This window comes from Excalfactoria chinensis, chromosome 4, assembly GCF_039878825.1.
Source record: "Excalfactoria chinensis isolate bCotChi1 chromosome 4, bCotChi1.hap2, whole genome shotgun sequence".
NCBI classification, from domain to species: domain Eukaryota; kingdom Metazoa; phylum Chordata; class Aves; order Galliformes; family Phasianidae; genus Excalfactoria; species Excalfactoria chinensis.
In genome coordinates, this window is record NC_092828.1 from 73420315 (window position 1) to 73439925 (window position 19611).

A 19611-nucleotide genomic window follows, 5' to 3' on the forward strand; every position below is an offset into this window, starting at 1 on the left:
GTGTTGTGTTCATTTGTCATAGCATTTAACATGATACAGACCGTCTCTCTGTCTTTACTGGGGTAAATGGTGTCCCAGGCCGTTACTGGTTAACGTTACAGAACTTGTTCTCAGTTTAGGTGAGAAATTGTATTCTTGGGTGATAGTTTCTCAAGGTCGCAAATCAAGTTCATGGCCAAACCAATAATAGCAGGACATCTCTTCTTTCATTCTTGCTCCAATTAGGCTAAACTGTGTTGGAATAGTACTAGACTGATTGTGAAGCCGTTTCCTTTCTATGTGCAAGCCTGAAAGGGCTAGGAAATAGCATAGAGATGGTTGATTCACGACAGAGGGAGGCTGCTTTGCTTATTACCTCTAATGTTTTTAAGTTATAGACTCCAGTGCATTTTTTGAATGCACATTTTAAATGCTGTGATCTATTTATTGTGTCAGTTTGTGACAATATATTAGAAAGAATTGGGATTTTGCTGCAGAAGGTTTTATACAAAAGCAGTGAAAGCATTGCTGTAAATCACAATTCCTTTGGGTTGAGGTGTAGTAACCCTTAGTTAAGTTTAATCTGTTACCCCTTAATGCAGGCTGATGCTACAAAATGCTGAATAATCCAGAGGAAAAGCAAGCTGAGGAGGGACTTTAGTATTAGTTGGTAGATTCTTGTAGTGTGCCAGCATGAGCATTTTTGTTCTGGAAATGATGCTGCTAGGCTAGTTAGGATAAGAGGCAATAATTGGTGGCTGATTGTGTTCTAAGCTGTTAGTCACAGACATGTGCGTAATGTTCTGAATGTTTTATGTAGAGAACAAGGGTATTATAACTTGTTTCAGTAACAGCATTTTAGAAAACAAAACAAGAAAGATAGACAAGATGTCTATAAATAATAGTTAAATTGAAAGTTGGGAGTTAATATTTATCGATGTGTTCAGAAAACAGCAGAGGTGGTGACAGCAAGGGGATTGAGCTTCTGATAAGTACTCAAAGGATACCACAAACTGTAGAACAGGGCAAGAAAACATTATTCCCTGTTGCTATCAAAAAACAATTTTGAAAATAACAGGGAGATTGGAAAAAAAGTGCAAAGGAGAGACATCTATAGCCTTTAATTGGGTTAACTTATGAAGAGGGTAATGCAGCTCAGCAGTTTGAGAAGTCATATCTCATAGCAGATAAGGTATGATGACTCAGGCATATCAGCTGCAGATTTTTGGGAGCTGATAGTGTCTGGGAGGGAAGCAGCAACAAACAGCTGAGAGTGGCAGCTTGTGATAACGGGTTCTGAGGGCATGGCTGCCCTTGGTCTTACTTAGGGGAGCTGCAGCCAGGAGAAGGTGTTGGTCTCAGGAAACTGTGGACACTGCAGGTGGAAAAAATGAGTGTGAAACAGGCAACATAAAATTCAAGGGAATAGAATGTGTACGAATCACGAAGAAGCATGCCTTAATAACAAAAGCACGGGGCGAAATTATTTTCTTTTAACTGTTATGAATGAGGAAACAAGACCGATGATTCTGGGTGTCTAAAACTGCCTGGTGAAAATTCCCAGTGTGATGCTCTTTACGAGCTACTTATAAATACTGGTATGAAGAGGTCATGAAATGATGTGATTGTGCTTGGTTGTGTTTGACAAAATTAATGCAGAGTGCATTATATATATAAAAACATACATACATATGTAGTTGATTTAATAAAAGCTTTGAGTAAGCATGTAGATCTCACATGTTCACCTAGCTAAAACCAGCTTAAAATGTTTATTGTCTTTGTTAACAAGAGTTTTGAGTGCTTCTTTTGTGTGTATATCAAAAAGGATGTTTTTTGTTTTGTTTTTTGTTTGCCTTTAGTGTAAGGTTTAATAAAACAGTACATTCTTAATTTGCTTTGTAGTATGAAGTGTTCAGGTCATGAGTAACTTTCCCCTGTAGATGTGTGTTAATTGAGATTCAACTTACTTCTTTCAGGCCTGCTAAATTAGCATGAGACCTATAGTAAATTCATGTTTTATTTTGGCAGTGAAAGCAAGTTGAATACATTGGTGCAGAAACTCCATGACTTCTTGGCTCACTCATCAGAGGAATCTGAGGACACAAATTCTCCTCCAGCATCATCTAAAACCAAAAGCATAGGTAAAATGGCGTATATTTTAAATTTAAACATACATATGATTCTGAAGTCACGTATCTTTGTGTTGTGATTTCATTGTATCACACTTCACCAGGGCAATTATGCAAACTGCCAGTGTGGTTTAACTAAGTGCTTATATTTTGATAAATATATGTAGCCTTTGACGCAACATTCCTTCAAGTAAAATTATGCTTTTAAATGCGAATAAAGCTAATTCTGCTGGTAATTTACCTTCTCTGAAACATGAGATGGCAAACGTACATGCATTTGCCTGTGGTGGGACTTCCTTTTTCATCTCTCCTGAATGTGTGAGGGTAGTATCTTATTTCTTTTACTGAAGTAAAGTTTCTGTGGTCCTTGTGGTTGGGGCAGAAGGCGCCGAGATTGTGCTTTCATAATTATCTGAGAAAGATGTCTATATTTAATGAGGAAACACCCAGAAACAAGATAACTGAAAAACATGCTGGACTGGATCAAATACGGCATTAGACATTTTTACTTACAAGTTAAAAATAAGTAACAAATTTTGAACAGTTTGTTTACATTCATAAGAAGCAGAATTTTTTTGTAACAGAACCATATACAGTTTGTTTCCAAATTTGACTGGGTACAGGTACACAACCTTCCTGGCTCTGCTGTTTCATGAGCTAAAAATTGTACTGAAATGATAGAGCGCAGGAGGATGGGAGTGTGTTGGCTGTGGTCTGGACTTTATTTTTAAACTCTTGTTGTAAGTAATAAACCGGTGTGTTTGCTGGTGTGCAGTTTTCCTTTTGATGTTTATCTTGAGAATGTATTGTCATGTGGTCCCATCTGCCTTGTGTCAGCATCTGACCGAACTGTAACACAGGAGAAGGTAGCACACAAATAATTTCTTAAACAGAATAAGTAACGGAACTGCTGTAGGTGCATGCATTTAAAGTGAGATTTTGCTACATAGCATACTTCTTTAAAATTATTTTTTCCCCCTTTGTCCTGTGTAGATATGAAGTAGAATTTGGCTGCTTGTCTCAAAACTCAAACATACTGTGAAACAGAGGTACACAGGTTTTGCAGCTGCTGGTGAGAGTCCAGAGAAGGGTCATGCAGATGCTTGGAATTCTGAGGCACTTCCCTTATGAAGACAGGCTGAGGGAGCTGGGCTCGTTCAGCCTGAGGAAGAGAAGGCTGTGGGGAGACCTCATTGCAGCCTGCCAGTATTTAAAAGATCATAAAAAGGAGGGGAATCAACTTTTTACTTGAGTAAATAGTGAGCAGCACAAGGGGGAATTGTTTTATGCTCAAGGAGGGAAGGTTTAGATTGGATGTCAGGGGAACATTCTTTACTGTGAGAGTGGTGAGGTGCTGGAACAGGCTGCCCAGAGAGACTGTGGATGCTCCATCCCTGGAGGTGTTGAAGGCCAGGTTGGATGGGGCCCTGGGCAGCCTGGTCTGGTACCAGATCTGGAGGTTGGAGCTTGGTGATCCTTGGGGTCCTTTCCAACCCAAGCCATTTTATGATGCTGTAATTCTATAATGACTAATTAATAGAAGACATGCTTAATTATTGCTATAGATGTTTTTTCCAAAAAAAACCCAAAACATATTAGAGTTGAAACATGAAGGATTAAACACTTAAATATTGGGAAATGCCAGAATTAACTTTGCAAACTTACTTCCTAGCTCTTCGTGCATTTTGATGATGTCTCTAGGAAGTACTCTATTCATGCTTTTTTCTCCACTGACTGCTCTTTCAGTGTATAAATGATAGACACGGTTGGGGCCGAATCAGGTTTACATATTAGTGGATCTCATTTTTTTCCAGAATTTGGAGGATAAATTAATTATTAGGTGTTGTAAGAGGAGAGATGATGATGAAGATGATTATGTGGTTCAGAGGATTTGGGACACGTCCATGACACACACACACAGATCAATTGAGATATGTGGCAGTTGCTTGTTGAGTACTTGATCATGTGGAGTTTATTGTACTGTGATGCTTATGTGGTAGCAGTGATAAGTAAAGTGAACTTGTGCTGATAACCTTAATTCTGGCTTTTCTTAATTTTTGAGTGCTTGATTTTACAGCCTTATGTCGTTTCTTTATCCTCTGCATTCATATCGGATGTCTCTCTCCTCTACATTGCGTGGGTGCCAGCAGGAGGATCATTGAGAGAGCGTAGGAGAGACTGACTTCCCGCTCTTGTATCAAGTAACCAGCCTCTGCCCGGGAGCTGCAGTCACAGGGGAAATCCTGCGCTCTCATAGCCTTGGAGTGGATGGAGCATGTACAGTTTGGTCAGCACTAGGAGCTATGAGGGGATTCAGCATGCTTGGTCATTCTATGGGGATGGCGCATGAACAGTCCAGTCACATAGAGAAGCTGTGAGATGGAGTAGCATGTTCATTCAGTTGCTTTTGGGAACAGCGCATGTGCAGTCTGAAGGCAGAATCTGCACAGGCTTAATCTACCAGAATCAAATCAATCCATACTGAGCATGTACAAACTGTGGTATTTTCCATAGATTTAGTAGTTGATCAAAAATGAGGCACAAGTAGAAGGTGGACTGGGTCCTGATCCCAAAGGAAATGGAGCTCTTCTGCCACATTTTGGGTTCTCTCCTTGGTATGGTGGAATGTCTATAATATTCCAGAGAGGAAATTCCCTTCTTTAAAGGGGACAGAAGCTTGGCATGCAGAAATGGCTGGATAATTTTTGCTAAAATTTATCCATACAGTTCAGTCTTAAGTCAAATACCCAGCATGAAATTTTCTAGTAATTTAAGTTTTTCAGTTGTTTAGCTTTTTCCTCAAGTGGAGTATGTCAGGAAATAATAAGTTAGGATGCTAACAGTCTCACGTTATGCTAACAGTCTCATGTTATAATTGCAAATGATGATGATGTTTATTCTGTAATTATACTCTCACTTCACTTGCATGTTTCTTAGTAGTACATCTGTTAAAATACTACTATTTCTATACCTTTTGAGCAACTTCGTGCATATATCATTAAACAACTGAACTAAAACATTCCCTTCCATCACCTGGATGGGTGGATGAAGCTGATAGTCAGAAGATACCTGCCTTTAGCTTTTATATTCCATGGCTACTACCATCAAGAAATGAGAACTCTCTGTCATGTCCTGCTTCTTGTGTATAGCTCCATAATCCCAGATTTAACATTGTGTTTTTAATGTTAAAATGTGTAAGAGAAATCCTTACTTACAATCCTACTTACAGATTAAAAAAAAAGCACTCTATTATCCCTACATATACAGTTGCGTTCTCATGTCTTGAAGTTGATTTAATGATAGGTTCTCTTTCAGCCTATCGTACAAAGCTGAAAGTAGTTTCAAAATTATTTCTGTAAAATTTCAGCCATGAAATCAGTTTTATTTCCCTGTTGTACAAAAGTTGATCTGTGAAAGTCACACAGCCATCTTTATTTGTGCTGATGAAGCGTAAAGAATGCTATGAGATAGCATGTGTAAAACTGCTAATATTTCTTCAGGTTCAGTGGATTCTTTCCCTTTCTTTCCATAGGTAAGAGTAGGGAACCTGAAAGAAGTCCAGCCTCAATGGAGAACAACAGAGAAGAGGTAGGAATAAAAATGCTTTTGAACTGTAGTTGTGTGACTAGTCCAAGGTTGGCTAATGTATAGGAAACATTGCTGTTTGCAACAAGTGCTTCAAGAACATTGGCAGAACCGTATGCAGTAAACGTCCTGTCTGCTGAATAGAAACTTCAGCTGTAAAATATACATTTAAAAATAAATTTAAAATTTGGAACAAAACTGTGATGTGGCTGTGCCAATTATCTTATTTTTCCCTCATCTCCTTCTTTAAATTATTGAAATACTCAAGTTTACTTGTTACTCTGATGTGCAATAATTGCTGTGTCAGATGTTTCTTAACATGCTTCAGAGAGTTGGGTTCTACTTACTTCAAGTGCACAACTGCATTTTTGCTAAGAATGTTAATTTATTCAGACTGAGTATATTCTGAAGCAAGTTTTTCTTCTTAAATAAATTCAGTTAATGTTCTTTTATCCTTAATTCTGCTGTTCGATGTGTTTGTTAATGGGTTCTTTTATTTTATTGGCTTAAAATAGTTGATCTCTCATTTTACACTTAGCCTCTGTTACTCAGATAGCAGTAGATGCTTAAATCATAGAGCTGTGTAAGCTACTGCCACACGTAAGTGCTGTGAGGAATCCCAGTAACTTGTACCAAAGTAAATGTAATAAGAAGCTAGTTTTGTTGACAAGTGACTTGATCACAAATGTGACTTTCTTTTTCTTGTTTTTCAGGGTGGAAGTTCTTCAGAAAGAGTCACATCCTTAGGATCGTCACGTTCAAAAAGGTTGGTGTGGAAAACAAAAAGAAATTACTTTTTATCATCTGAAAGTATGGAAAAGTCTCTGTGCCGTGCCAGATGCTGGTAATATACACCATTTGAAGTCCACTAAGTTAGCAGAGTTTTAGTAAAACAAAGGCATTACACCATATTTAAAATGCAAATGATTTTTCATGGTCAGAAGTTGAGATCATAAAGCTTAATCTTCATATGTAACAGTACAGTGGGATTATCCTCCATTTTCTGACTGTTCAGGACAGATGCTTAAACAAGCACTACTTTTCCTCCTGCTCTTTCAACACGTGGGATTCTTTCAGTAATATAAGTTGAGGCATACAGAGAGAAGTTTTATGTACCTCATTGGTGGAGAACCAAAATGTGCTAAAATTTGCCCTGTGCAGAAAATGTACCTCTGCTTCATTTCTTCTTTTTCCCTTGATTTAAATAAATAAATAAATAAAAAGTCTGGTGTTAACTGTTTACCAATTTGAAACAACAGTAGAAAGATGATGTGTGACCTAAATAGCATCAAGATTATTCTAGTAAAATTCCTGCTCGTTCTGCTTATGTCCTTTGTGCTTTTTCTTTTTTTTCTTTTAAAATTAATTTATTATCCTAGTATACTGTGTAGATAGGTGAGCTCATCTAAGTGCCGGGCTTGAACAGCTTCCTTCTTCGAGTTCTTCACAAAGTGTTCTGTGTCTCTTTTCAGTCTTACAGTTAACCAAGTTTGTTTATTGTATCATGCCTGTTGGAATTAAATGACATTCTTCATTCTCTGCTATCTGTTTGGCTTGATGCTGTATTTGCAAGTTTGGTTTTGTGTTTGGCTTTAATTTCTTCCTTCTGAATTCAGTCACCTGCTGGCCTTTTTTATTTAGAGCATTTCAGTAGTCCTATTTTTTTCGCTTCCTGTCTGTCATTAATGGTATTGTCGCTCATGCACTTACTACACTTTGTCTGATACTGAGAAAAACAGCATCCTGCATTGACTTCAGTAGCTTATATATTACATTCAGAACACAGAAAATGATGCTCTACAGATTTATTTTTCCTGCCATGACATAGCATATTCATTCATGTTAAGGGGTTCAGTACTGAATTATTTTTATGTAAGATTTTGGCTACCAGTTTTCATATTAAACAGTCAGCTTTTTATTTTCTTTCTGCACTTCCTATATTTCCTTGCAAGTGTCTTTTTGGCTGAGCTGTCATTTGCTAATATCTGTGTGTTCTCTTCGGGCTGCCTGTTAAAATTGGAACAGTGTCTTAAGATTTCTGAGCATACATCCAATTGGGTTTTGTTCTGGCTATTTTATTTCAAATAAAAGCATGACTTCCTAGATACCCTTTTAAAAACACATCAAACCTTGATCTGACCCCAAAAAACCCCAAACAATATAGTAAGCGTGTGAAAAAAAATAACCCTTTATTCATCTGTCTACTTAATTCACCTAAGAGGGCAGAGTTCCACATCCTAATAGCAGGAAAATTGCCGTGCAGCTTATTTATTATAATAACTCAGAGCATTCTGCTTTATGTTTCAAACTGATTAAAGCGCAGGTTTCCCCAATTGGCATGGTGTTCTGCTTGCAAAGTACCAGGCTTACCTGTACCACAATATGTAATATTTGTCACAGTATGGATTTTTTTCTGTCTGTGCAGGAAACCTACAGTTGTAACAAAGTATGTTGGATCAGATGATGAACAAATCTTAGATGAGACTGTAAATGAAGATAATTCAAATGAAAACTCAGAGAATGATGTTGATATGAAAAGCTTGCCTAAAGGTAGTTTATGTCCTTCTTTGTTTCTGAATTCAACAAATAGAAAAGATTATGATGCAGCATAAGTAATTAACTAGAATGCACATGTATTAGTAAAGTACCTCTCCTAGATCCTGTTGACTTTATATATAAATATATATAAACGTTCATGTGTGTCTCCCTCCCCTTGCAAACACTTGTAAGAGGAAATCCTGTTTCCAAGCACTTTTAAGTTTGAACCCATTGTACTTAAAGATGTCATATACCAGGATGTGCTGATGGCTCAACTTCAAATGCTTATGGATACCTTTGTGTAAAACCATCATGTAACAGAGAAAATATGTCTATTCTTAGAAATCTTGTACTCTGTAATTTGCAAATGGTGTTTGTTTTCTTTTATTTTACTCTTCTGCTGTTAGGTTTACTGAGAAATAGTTAAACAAAAGAGAGTCTGAATGTGTGTGGGGGAAGACATTATTTTTAAGCACCCTTTAAAATAGTCATTACTATAAACCTACGTTCTGTTCTCTTTAACAATAGTGGGATTTTGATTAATCTCATCTGTTAGTTACCTCTGAAAGTTAAAGAAAACCTTGGAGAGACTGCTGCTGTTTACTCCACGAGAAGCAGTCCATAAAGTACTTTTTTTCAGGATGTTAAATTATTTCCAGTGTCTTTGTAATGAAAGTGTTAAAACTGAGCTCAAAGTAGGAAAGTTGTTTTTTTTGATACATATAATTTTAGTTAGTATTGTACTACTTTTACATAAAATTAGAGTTTTCTGAATTTTACTACAGAAAAAAAGATTCTCTTGCTTTCTCATTTATTTCATACTGAAATAAGATGAGGGAAACTGGATAGAAGGGGAAATAGAGAGAGAGAGAGAAGAGTAATTACTTTAAGGCTTCCAATAGATTTCAGTGACCTAACTGAAGTCCCTTAGCTGCAGCATTGCACTAGAAATGCGTTCCCAGCAGTGTGATAATGCTCTTCTGCACATATCACAGCAGAGTCAACAGTACAATATTTGCTTCTCATAGCCTGTTCAGTCTTTGATTTTTGTTCTGCAACTGCAAAATGGATGCAGCTTGAAGTGTGTTTTGTTTTACTTATCTATTTAATGATTTATCATTTCAGTTTTTTGTGCTGTGATCACCTGTACATTCAAAACTTTTGAGTATTAGTCAACAAACTGCACTTTTTTTTTTAATTTCAAGATACTATGTTGACATTTATTTAAAGAGGACTTTTGCACTTAATTTGGATGTGTAATGGTTTCCAATTTCTAAATGAAATTATTCTAGGTACAGTGGTTGTACAGCCTGAGCCAGTGCTGAATGAAGACAAAGATGATTTTAAAGGGCCTGAATTTAGAAGCAGAAATACCGTTAAAATGAAACCTGAAGTCCCCAAAAAGCGTGGAGGTAAATACAGTTTAAAACATTTGCTGAAGTGGGTTTAAATTGCTGCTTTTGACCACATTTGGTGCATCTAAAAATTGTTCATATTTCTAATAAATTATCCTCAAAATACCTCCACTCTTCTGGCTTTTTGTTCAGTAAAGGATAATAGCTGGCTGATATTAGCCTCCACTGCTGCCCCTGCAATGCAGCAGTGAAAGCTAAGATTAGTTCTCATTAAATCTCTTATTTTCAGTAGCTATAGGATGCATCATTAGGTTCTCCATATGGACCTTTCTTGCTTCGTATTCAGAACAGTTGCTTACTTGGAAGCAGATGTTACAAGTATTCCTTTTTTTTGAAGGAATTACATTGGAATACCACTGGTAAGGGAACACTCACTCACCAAGAAAATGATCGTTTTTGAGCCGGGACATATAAAGACAATAACTATCTAACAAGAAAGCTCAAACCTCTGATAGAAATAAAAGGTGTTTCCAAATTTTTTAAAAGTTGTGGGAAATTCCCAACTAGTAGTGCCCTTTTAAGGATTGTCTTTGAGCAGCTGCTTTACTAGCTTGGTTTTGTGTAGCCTCTGCTAAAATTGAGATGGTTCCGTAGGTAGTGATTAGTAGCAATTCCTCTCTCTCTCATATATTTCCAAAACTTAGATGGGCTCTTACATGCTGTTAGTTCTTCCTGTTGTGTCATTTGAGATACCTGCTCTCTTCTATATTTGCAATAATTTCATAAGTGCTATTTCTCTGTCTGTGGATGAAGAGAAGTAAAACAGAGCTGTGAGGAAATGTGCATATGTTTAATTGCATTTTGAACACTGACCTTATCTCTAAATTATTGATCTTTGAAAGTTAGTTCAGTTATAAGTATAGAAAAGATCATATTCAGCGTAGAGGATTATTTTTTTTACGTTTGTGTTGACAGCAGTTTTGCAAGAGATCCAACTAAAATCTTCAGGGCTATAGTATGCCATAGCATAGGACCAGTTTGCTTGAGCTTTGTGGTCTGTGTGTGCATCCTCAGGACCATCATATGACCTGCACTCCCAGCTTTTGTTTTTCCATCCCTAGAGAATTCGAGGGCATTCCATTATGTATCTGGACTAGCTGATTGTGCTAGTGCCTTGCAGGAGGTAATGGTTTTGGAAAGAATATCAAGGGTTTGCTTAGACCATGCCTTTACTGAGGTCAAGCTTAGCTGTATTGGTGTCCCTACTGGTAAGTCTTTGTCTGACTGTTAAGCTATCTACTTTCGAGAAATTGGGGTAGGTACTGCCTGCTACTGTGTTGTCCCCATTTCCAGAACAGAAAAGGGTAGCCAGGAGAGGGTCTTGACTGAAGTCTGCCTCAAGAGCAGCTGGGTTAGGAATGTATCTGAACAGTTTTGGATCTCACAGAAAAGGTAGTGCAGATACATTTATTCTGCACATGCTACATGTGAGTTAAATGAAGTGGCCCTCTACCTTTCTTGTGCTGCTGGAATGAGATGCTTGGCCTGTGCTCATATAAGGTTAAGTGTTACTGATTTAAGTAGGTAAACATGCATTCCCAGTTACTTGATATCCAGAATTCTGTGCACAATACACATAAATTAATAATAAAGTATATTTTTTAAAAAGCCAGTACATCTTCTTCTTTGCAGTTTGTATCTTTCGTATTTTCATTAGGACTTACAGGTGTAGTTTTATTAGAAACATTAATAGTAATGGAACTGTCCTGCCTTTCTAGCATCCAGATGGCCTTATCCAGCATAAGGCATTGTGCCACTCCTTACTTTCAGGTTTCCTGTCTACAAAATGGTTATGATTGTATCTTTATGAACAAACTCACAGTTTGGGGTGTTTCTAAGGTAGGGGAGTAAACTCTTTGAAAGGGCTGACAATACCAGGACTAGGGGAAATGGATTTAAGTTGAAAGAGGGTAGATTTAGGTTGGATGTTAAGGGGAAGTTCTTTACTAGGAGAGTGGTGAGGTCCTGGAACAGACTGCCCAGGGAGGTTGTGGATGCCCCGTCCTTGGAGGTGTTGAAGGCCAGGTTGGATGGGGCACTGGGCAACCTGATCTATTAAATGTGGAAGTTTGGTGGCCCTGCCAGGCAGGGGGGTTGGAACTTTATGATTCTTGAGGATCCCTGGTTCCAACCCAGGTCATTCTGTGATTCTGTATTTTCTCAGTACTAATTAATTAGTTGTTACTTAATTTCTTCAGACTTGATACGATTTGCAAAGGTTGACCTCATGAGTAGATTCTTTTTTCTAGTGCTAACTTGTAGATTTTAGGAAGGAGGCAGTAGTATTTCCCCTCAAAGTTGTAGAGAAGTTGGAAATGGTGTGAGAGTTGATAACAAATGGCTTGTTCCCCCGCAGTTTCTTGTATCCATTTAAGGACTGCCGTATTTAAATAAGTCTGAGCAGTCTTCTATGCTGCTTTGGTATAAAATAAGGTGGTATTCTTTTCTGAGTAGTACAGTATGATGCATGTAAGTATTTGAGATTTGCCAGCAGCATTTGGAACAGAGGCACGTAAGCTTTTGAGGTTGTAAGGGGTGCTTTGCAGATCTGCGAGCTCTGCAGTACATGCATGACTGCATGTGAAAACAACAAACTGAATTCAGTTTCAGACCTGGTATTGTCACTGCATTGTAACAGTCTGTTAGTTTGTACTGGACTTTAGTTGATTTGAAATCATATTTCAGTAGTGCCTAGTTAGTAGCTTGTGTTGCATTTGCCTATTTTCACTCAATTCCTTAATATTGTGGTATTGGTACTTGGTTCTAATTCAGGGCTAGTTGTTTTTTAATGTATGGTCTTTACTGAGGCTACAACCATTAAGTTAACTATTTGAGATAATTTCCTTGTATTACTTACTGTATGAGACAGCAAAGAGCAAGTTACAGTTAAGCAGGCCTGTGTCAAAATTCTGCCCATTTGATCCCAAAATAAGTTTTTGGTAGCGTATAGATTTAGTGCATGAACTGTCTGAAATGTTTTTCCTTTTCCTTGAAAGCATCACTCCTGTTGGAAAGTGTCTCAGTAGTATACTAGTTAATTGGTTTAGAAGATTGGCAGGTAGCAAGCCTTCCAGTCCTGAATTCACCACCTTTGAAAACTACCTGGGGGATTAACATTAAGAGGTGTTTCTTAACTAAATGTAGGTACAGCATCAGAGTAGTACACGAACTGTTGGAGGAGTCGGCAACATGCTGAGAACATATGTATGATAGGAAAACTAGCTTAAAAACAAAATATCAGAAAGGGAACAAAAAGTGCAGAAGTATATTTCAGACAGTATGTATAAGCATTTCATTTATATAATGGTTTTCCATAGTTTTCGTTGAGAAACTAAAACGATATGTGAACAAAATAAGAGCATGAATTAAAATGTTGCTTTATGAACTAAGATTGAGTGAGGAAAGAAGTACAGAATATCGGAGTTCATTTGAAAGCGTTTTAATGATGAATTGCATTTTAAAGTGTAATCTCAGTAGCTGACCAGTTAGTCTCTATTAAATCTCCCAAATGACAAAACTTATTTTGGTGCCAAGTATTAGGAGTATGAAATCTAGAGGAAAAGATCTCTCTAATGGTAGGTGTTAAAGAAGCTAACAGACTAAAGTACTGTAAGAAAATGAAACAGGTATATACAGATTTTGTTTTAAGAAGACATCGAAATGAAAAAAAAAATAACGTGTGGTTTATAATCCTCTCTATAGAGGAAGGACTGCATGGAATTGTAAGCTGTACAGCTTGTGGGCAACAGGTGAACCATTTTCAAAAGGATTCAATCTATAGACATCCTACATTGAAAGTTCTTATTTGTAAGGTATGTGGTGAACAGTTCTACAGTTTGTGTTGTTTTTGTTTGAAATGTTATGATTAGTGGACTTGGGTGGGATTTCTGTGGGATTTGTTCATGTTTTTTAGTTTATAAACCTTTAGCTTAAAAACTTTTCAGTCATTAATTGCTACATTTAAGGAAACTAGAAGTAGAAAATGAAAAAGTAAATACAGCTTAGAAATGAATATTCCTGTTTTTTGTATAGTCCAGTTAAACTTATTGTGTAATACATTTTTACAGTGTTTAAGACTGTACTGTCAGTGAATTCTTGATGTTAAACGGTCTGTATAAAATTTACACCTACCTGTAATGTTATTGTAAGAATAGATTCAATTCTGGATCTCCTCATAAAGCACTGTGTGTAGAACAATGTTAGAGTAAGATGTGGAAAGATAGCTTTAATCCATCTCAGTTTCAGTTTTGGACAGATCCAGGACTGATAATTTATGGCAGCCTATGTACTAATGGTCTACTCCGTAGTCCTAAACCAGCATCTGGTTCTGCGGTTAGACAGTTTATAGTGGCTTCAGTTTGGTGGTAAGATTCCAGCAATGGAAGAAGCAAGGAACAGGGTAGGAAGGAAATCTCTACCTCCTGTTGTGGAAAACTCTAGATTTTCAATGAAGTGTAGAGATATGATCTCTAAAGACAGAGATTCTGTATTTATAGATAGTCTCGAACATACATACAGAGATACAGATTTGAGTTACAGTGCACATTTAGCATTCCCCTTTGTTTCCCTCTTTTTTTTTTTCCTTCTGCGCATCCTAGTTGATGTTATATATTCAGCTGACATACTATCGCAGACATGTTCGTGTAGTCTAATGTTCTGGCTCATTTTTTCTACTCATTCTGTCTTATTTCTTTCTATAAAACATACTTAGAAAAAATAGCTTACTGAATTTTCAGTCTCCATTAGAGCTGTAACTCTTGTTCCAAGATTTGAACGTCCTTACTGTGTAACTTGTGATACATACAAGTATCCAGTTCATTTTTGAAATTTGTTTAAGGTGTTGGGTTCCATAACAGCTCCTGGCTGCTAAGTCTGCAAGTTAATTATATCTATCACACATTGTTTCCCACCATTTTTGTATATTTTTATTAACTGAACATGAATATATGTTGATGTGAGAGAGTAATGGAAGTCCCTTACCTGCATGTTCTTTGTCTTCTATATCTTCTTTCTTGCTGCTCTGATAAACAGCTCTATACTTTTCAGTCTTTCTTCAGAAACTGTTTTCCTTTTATTCCAAATATTCTGTCAAGATTCAAAACATCAGCTTTTATTGTGGGTTGTTTTTTGTTTTGTTTTGCTATGTTGTTTTTTTTTTTTATTATTATTATTTGATTGAGTGGATGTTTAGCATTCCATGTAAAGAGACATAATCACTTTAAGTTCAGAAATTCAGTTGCTGACATCTCTTACGAATTTTGAGTTCACTGGTTCATGGATATAAGAGCAAGATTTAGCTGATAGCTTGTATTAATCCATATGCAAAGCAGAGCTTCAAGTTTAGGGGAGTATTCTTTACTGGTGACTGGAAAAAAACATCAAAATTTAGTTCAAGGACTTCAGCAGCTGAAGCCACTGTTACTGCTAGATGTGCATATTACTTTCCTACAGTTACCAGCTTTTCAATGAAAATGCGTAGCCTGCTCCTAGAAATCAAATACTTGGATGTTAACACCAGGATGAAAACTGAAGACATTTCTATTTAAAATTTTATGGTGTCAGTAGCAAACATAAAGAACAGGGAGCTAAAAACTATGTAGGATTGTGCTGGGGAGATGTAATTTTCTTTCTTACTGTGGTATTGATGTGCCTAGAAAATTGGCAGAAAACTCTTTTCTAGATTGAAGCCTTTCAGTTGATGTTGTAGAATCTGCAAATATGTGGCCATCAAATGGAATCTGTTACATAATATTCAAAAACCTTAATCCATCTAAATAAGAAGTCACGATTTAAGACCTCTTGTATCTAAGAAAAATGTTTTTTGGGTTAACGAACATTAAAAGATTAGAATACTGAGTACCTTTGCAATGATACTTGTAATGCTTCTAGTACATGTTGAAATTATATGAGTTACTGAAATCCATTTGAGACACAGTAAAAAATTGCTTGTTCTGTCTCTTTATTAACAGACGTGCTACAAGTATTACATGAGCGATGACATTAGCCGTGATTCAGATGGAATGGATGAACAGTGTAGGTAAGTGTATTGAAACCTTAAAAACATCCACAGGTCTACTGTTTTCTCTTTCTTTATGTGCTACCATGCAAATATTTTAATTGAAAGATGGGGTAGAATCTGACATTGTAAACCTTGTGAGTCACAGTAGCTTACTTTTCCAGATGTATTGCCCCCTTCTGAATTGCTGAGGTTCTTCTCTGTCCAGCTGTCAAATATTCAAACGTGTAACCCAGTCAAAATTCTGTAGTTTGTGCTGCTTGTGCTCTTGCTTATGAAGTCAGTTTTCAGGTCTTCATCAAAGACCATAGAAGCTAAGTGTAGGTGTTTGGTTTTTTTTCCTTCTTTCATGCACTAGTAATATGCCAGTTAAAGCTAGAAAGACTTAAGCTGATTATTTTGCTTGAAAATAAACTAAAAAAGTAAGTCTTAGGCAGAACATGGAAAACCAAGTTTAATTACTTTGTTTAAGATTGTTGCTGAAATTGTTTGGCTGTTACTGCCCTTCCAGCTTTTTGAACATTAATCAAACACCTTAATGTTCTGACTTTGTAATTCAATTGAGTGCTTTTCAGTCATGCTTTTCATGATGTTTATCATCCAGATTTTTAAAAAGTAGATTCATTGTCATTGAAGAATACGGAAACTTCTCAAACGTCACCTTGATTAGAGGGAGATAAGACTTTTATATTTCTTACGTCTCGTTTCAGGTGGTGTGCTGAAGGTGGAAATCTGATTTGCTGTGACTTCTGCCATAACGCCTTCTGTAAAAAGTGCATTTTGCGCAACTTGGGTAGAAAGGAGCTATCGACTATACTGGATGAAAATAACCAGTGGCATTGCTATAGCTGTCATCCAGAGCCTCTATTGGACTTGGTCACTGCGTGTGACAGCGTTTTTGAAAATTTAGAACAGTTACTGCAACAAAACAAAAAAAAGACCAAAGTTGAAAGTGAAAAAAGTAAAATATACGACAATACAGTCAAACTTTCTCCAAAGAGAAATAATTCAAACTGTAATGGTGAAGAAAAAAAACTAGATGATTCATATTCAGGTTCACTAACATATTCTTATAAAGCACTAATGGTGCCAAAAGACATGCTTAAGAAAACAAAAAAACTGGTTGAGACTACAGCAAATATGAATTCCAGCTTTGTGAGCTTTTTGAAAAAGGCTGCAGAAAATTCAGAAGTAAGCCCAGCCGTGCAACTTCGTCAGCTAAAAGCTTTTAGATCTGTGCTGGGTGACATCAAAAAAGCTCATCTGGCACTAGAAGAAGATCTGAACCTGGAGATTCAAGCTTTGGATGTTAAAATCAAAGAGAAAAATACCAAAGAGAAAAAAACTGATGTTAGATCAGAAAAAAATGAGGTGAAGAAAGATGAAGGAATGGAACATGTGGCACTAAAAGGGGATGACACTGTAAAGAAGCACAAAAAAGTTGTATCGGAACAGCCTGACAATGAGCCAATGGATCAAGATGTTTCAACAGTAGAAAAAAAAGACAGCAAACGTACAAGTGGTGAAGATAAAAAGTCTGGCACAAATGAGGAACCTCAGTATGAACCTAATAGTACAGAGGCCTTAGACATGGATATAGTGTCTGTTCCCTCATCTGTTCCTGAAGATATTTTTGAGACTCTAGAATCTGCTATGGAAATTCAGACTGCAGGAGACGAGCAGGGGAATGGAAATACCAGAGCTGATCATGAGAATCCAAATACAAAATTAACCACTCCTTTGAAAGATACCAAAGGATCTAAGCTGAAAGCATCAGCTAAAGGAACCAAGGAATTGATTGTGAAATTGACTCCTGTATCACTTTCTGAGTCTCCAGTTAAATCTGAAGATCAAGACAGCAGTCTAGAAAAGGGAAGAAAGGATGAAAGAACAGAAAAATGTGATTCTGTAAAGCAAAATAGTAATGCTGATAGTGAACATTCCACAGAGAATGAAACTGTCTCGCTTGCAGAGGAATCTGATCTCAGGAGATCACCCCGTGTGAAGACCACACCACTGAGGCGCCCAACAGATGTTAATCCTTTAACATCAAATTCAGAAGAAGATAGCAATGACACAGGTAATGAAAACCGTAAGAGAAGATCATCAAAACAATCAAGAAGGAAAAAAGATAAAAGAAACTCCTCTGACAGTACAGTTGATGGTCCTAGGCCTAATAAACTTTGTAAATCAAAAAAGCCAGCTATATTAGATAATAGTTCCGATTCTGATGAGATGCCAGCTGTTCTTAAAGAAGTAGCAATGATGAGTCGCAGTTCTTCAGATATTGACAGCAATAGCGAACTACCAGCAAGAGATCAGAAGACTTCAAGTGTTGTGAAGGATCAACCAGTAGTGGATGAAAATGGAAAGCGGAAAAGAAAAAGCTCCAGTTCTGGTTCAGATTTAGATGCCAAAAGGGGCAAATCAGCTAAAAATTCTGCTGTGGCAAAAAAGAAACGTCAGAACTATTCAGATTCTTCGAACTATGATTCTGAGTTAGAAAAAGAAATTAAACATTTGAGTAAAATTGAGTCTGCAAAAAAAGCTAAGAAAAAATACTCGCGAAAAGAAGATAGTTACGATTCTTCTGAAGAAGAGCAGAGGAGGAAAGTTAGTAAGAGAAAGGTAAATCTGAAGAAGCAGAGAGGTAAATCTTCTGAAGATGATGCTGCTGAAAAGTCATCTCCAGAGAACGAGATGAATCACTCATCTGAAGATAAAAAAGTTAGTGTGGGGTCAACTGCTAAGGAAAAACTAAAGAAAAACTTAAAAAAAGAAGCTTCAAAGGGTAAGCTTGATGAGTCTTCTGATGTTGAGAAAGAGGAGAGTAGTCCTAAAGGCACGAAGGTAGCCGAAGGTAAGAAAAACAAGGATTTTATGAAGAAAAAGGCACAAGAAGATTCTTCTTCAGAGAGTGCTGAGAAACATGCAAAGAAGGAACACAGTTTTGACTCTTCAAAGGAGAAATTCAAAACTAGAAAAAGATCAGAAAAAGAGAAGAAATCAGAAAATTTGAAAAAGAAAATCTTCAAGAAAGAACAAGAAGATTCCTCTTCTGATGTTGAAAAGTCATCCCCAGAGAAAGGAAGCTGTAATTCTTCTGAAAACGACAAGACTAAAAGTGAAACAATGGCTAAAGAAAGGAAGAGGAGGAATTTAAGAGAGAGAGTACCTAAAAGAGTACAGCTTGATTTGTCTTCTGATGCTGATAAATCTCCCCTGAAAGAGGAGAGTTCTTCTGAAGATGCCGTGAGAAGTAAAAAACGACCTGAAGCGAAGGAAAAGAAAAAAGTAAGTCACAAAAAGAAAATTACCAAGAAGGAGCAGAATGAGTCGTCCTCTTCTGATGAGGAATCTTATGAAGACAATAAGAAAAAGGTTAAAAAAGGATCCATGAAAGAAAATAAAAGGAGTAACTTAACAGAGAAAAAGAAAATGTCAAAAAAGGTTATTGTCTCTTCCTCGTCCTCATCCGATAAGGAAGAAAACGATGAGCAGAATTCAACAGGTGATGGAAGCAGTGATGAGCAAAAAATTATGCCGGTGACTGAGAATTTAATGCTGTCTACTGGTACAGGATTTTGTCAGTCATCAGGTGTGCAAAATATTTTTATTTACACCTATTATTAACCTGTAAAGTGTAAGATTGGGGTAACATTTTAATAATGCACGAGTGAAAATATCTGTAAGGAGATAATCATGCGTGTGAAAGTTTGCAGCCAGTTAAGTTTTTGAATTCTGATAGAGAAGTGGCCATGTCACTTCATTGTATCACTCATCATTTCTGGAGTAAAAGGTGGAGAGGCTTAAGAAGCTGTAGTTACAGGCTGTAATTCCAGCAGGTGTTTCCTTGCAGCGTGGCTTACATAAGCACATGTATTCTTTTTGGCTGATAGGAGATACTGATAGCAGAAACTAGTTTTAAGAAAGTAGATACCTAGAGAAT

At 36.8% G+C, this 19611-nt stretch overlaps 1 protein-coding gene across 6 annotated transcripts in view; it reads left to right on the plus strand.

The window, feature by feature from the left end:
* ATRX (ATRX chromatin remodeler) overlaps positions 1 to 19611 on the plus strand; it is a 75780-nt gene that overhangs the window by 6745 nt on the left and 49424 nt on the right. The window contains exons 1-9 of one of the 6 annotated variants that reach the window (XM_072334949.1): positions 2008 to 2120; positions 4259 to 4395; positions 5641 to 5696; positions 6407 to 6459; positions 8119 to 8243; positions 9524 to 9643; positions 13349 to 13458; positions 15616 to 15683; positions 16373 to 19260. In XM_072334949.1, the coding sequence (XP_072191050.1) occupies positions 4377 to 4395; positions 5641 to 5696; positions 6407 to 6459; positions 8119 to 8243; positions 9524 to 9643; positions 13349 to 13458; positions 15616 to 15683; positions 16373 to 19260 (3439 nt within the window). In that variant the 5' untranslated portion in view covers positions 2008 to 2120; positions 4259 to 4376. Of the gene's footprint in view, positions 1 to 2007; positions 2121 to 4258; positions 4396 to 5640; positions 5697 to 6406; positions 6460 to 8118; positions 8244 to 9523; positions 9644 to 13348; positions 13459 to 15615; positions 15684 to 16372; positions 19261 to 19611 lie in introns of those variants that run through there. The other 5 variants (XM_072334947.1, XM_072334952.1, XM_072334950.1 and 2 more) reach the window with 5 other exon arrangements.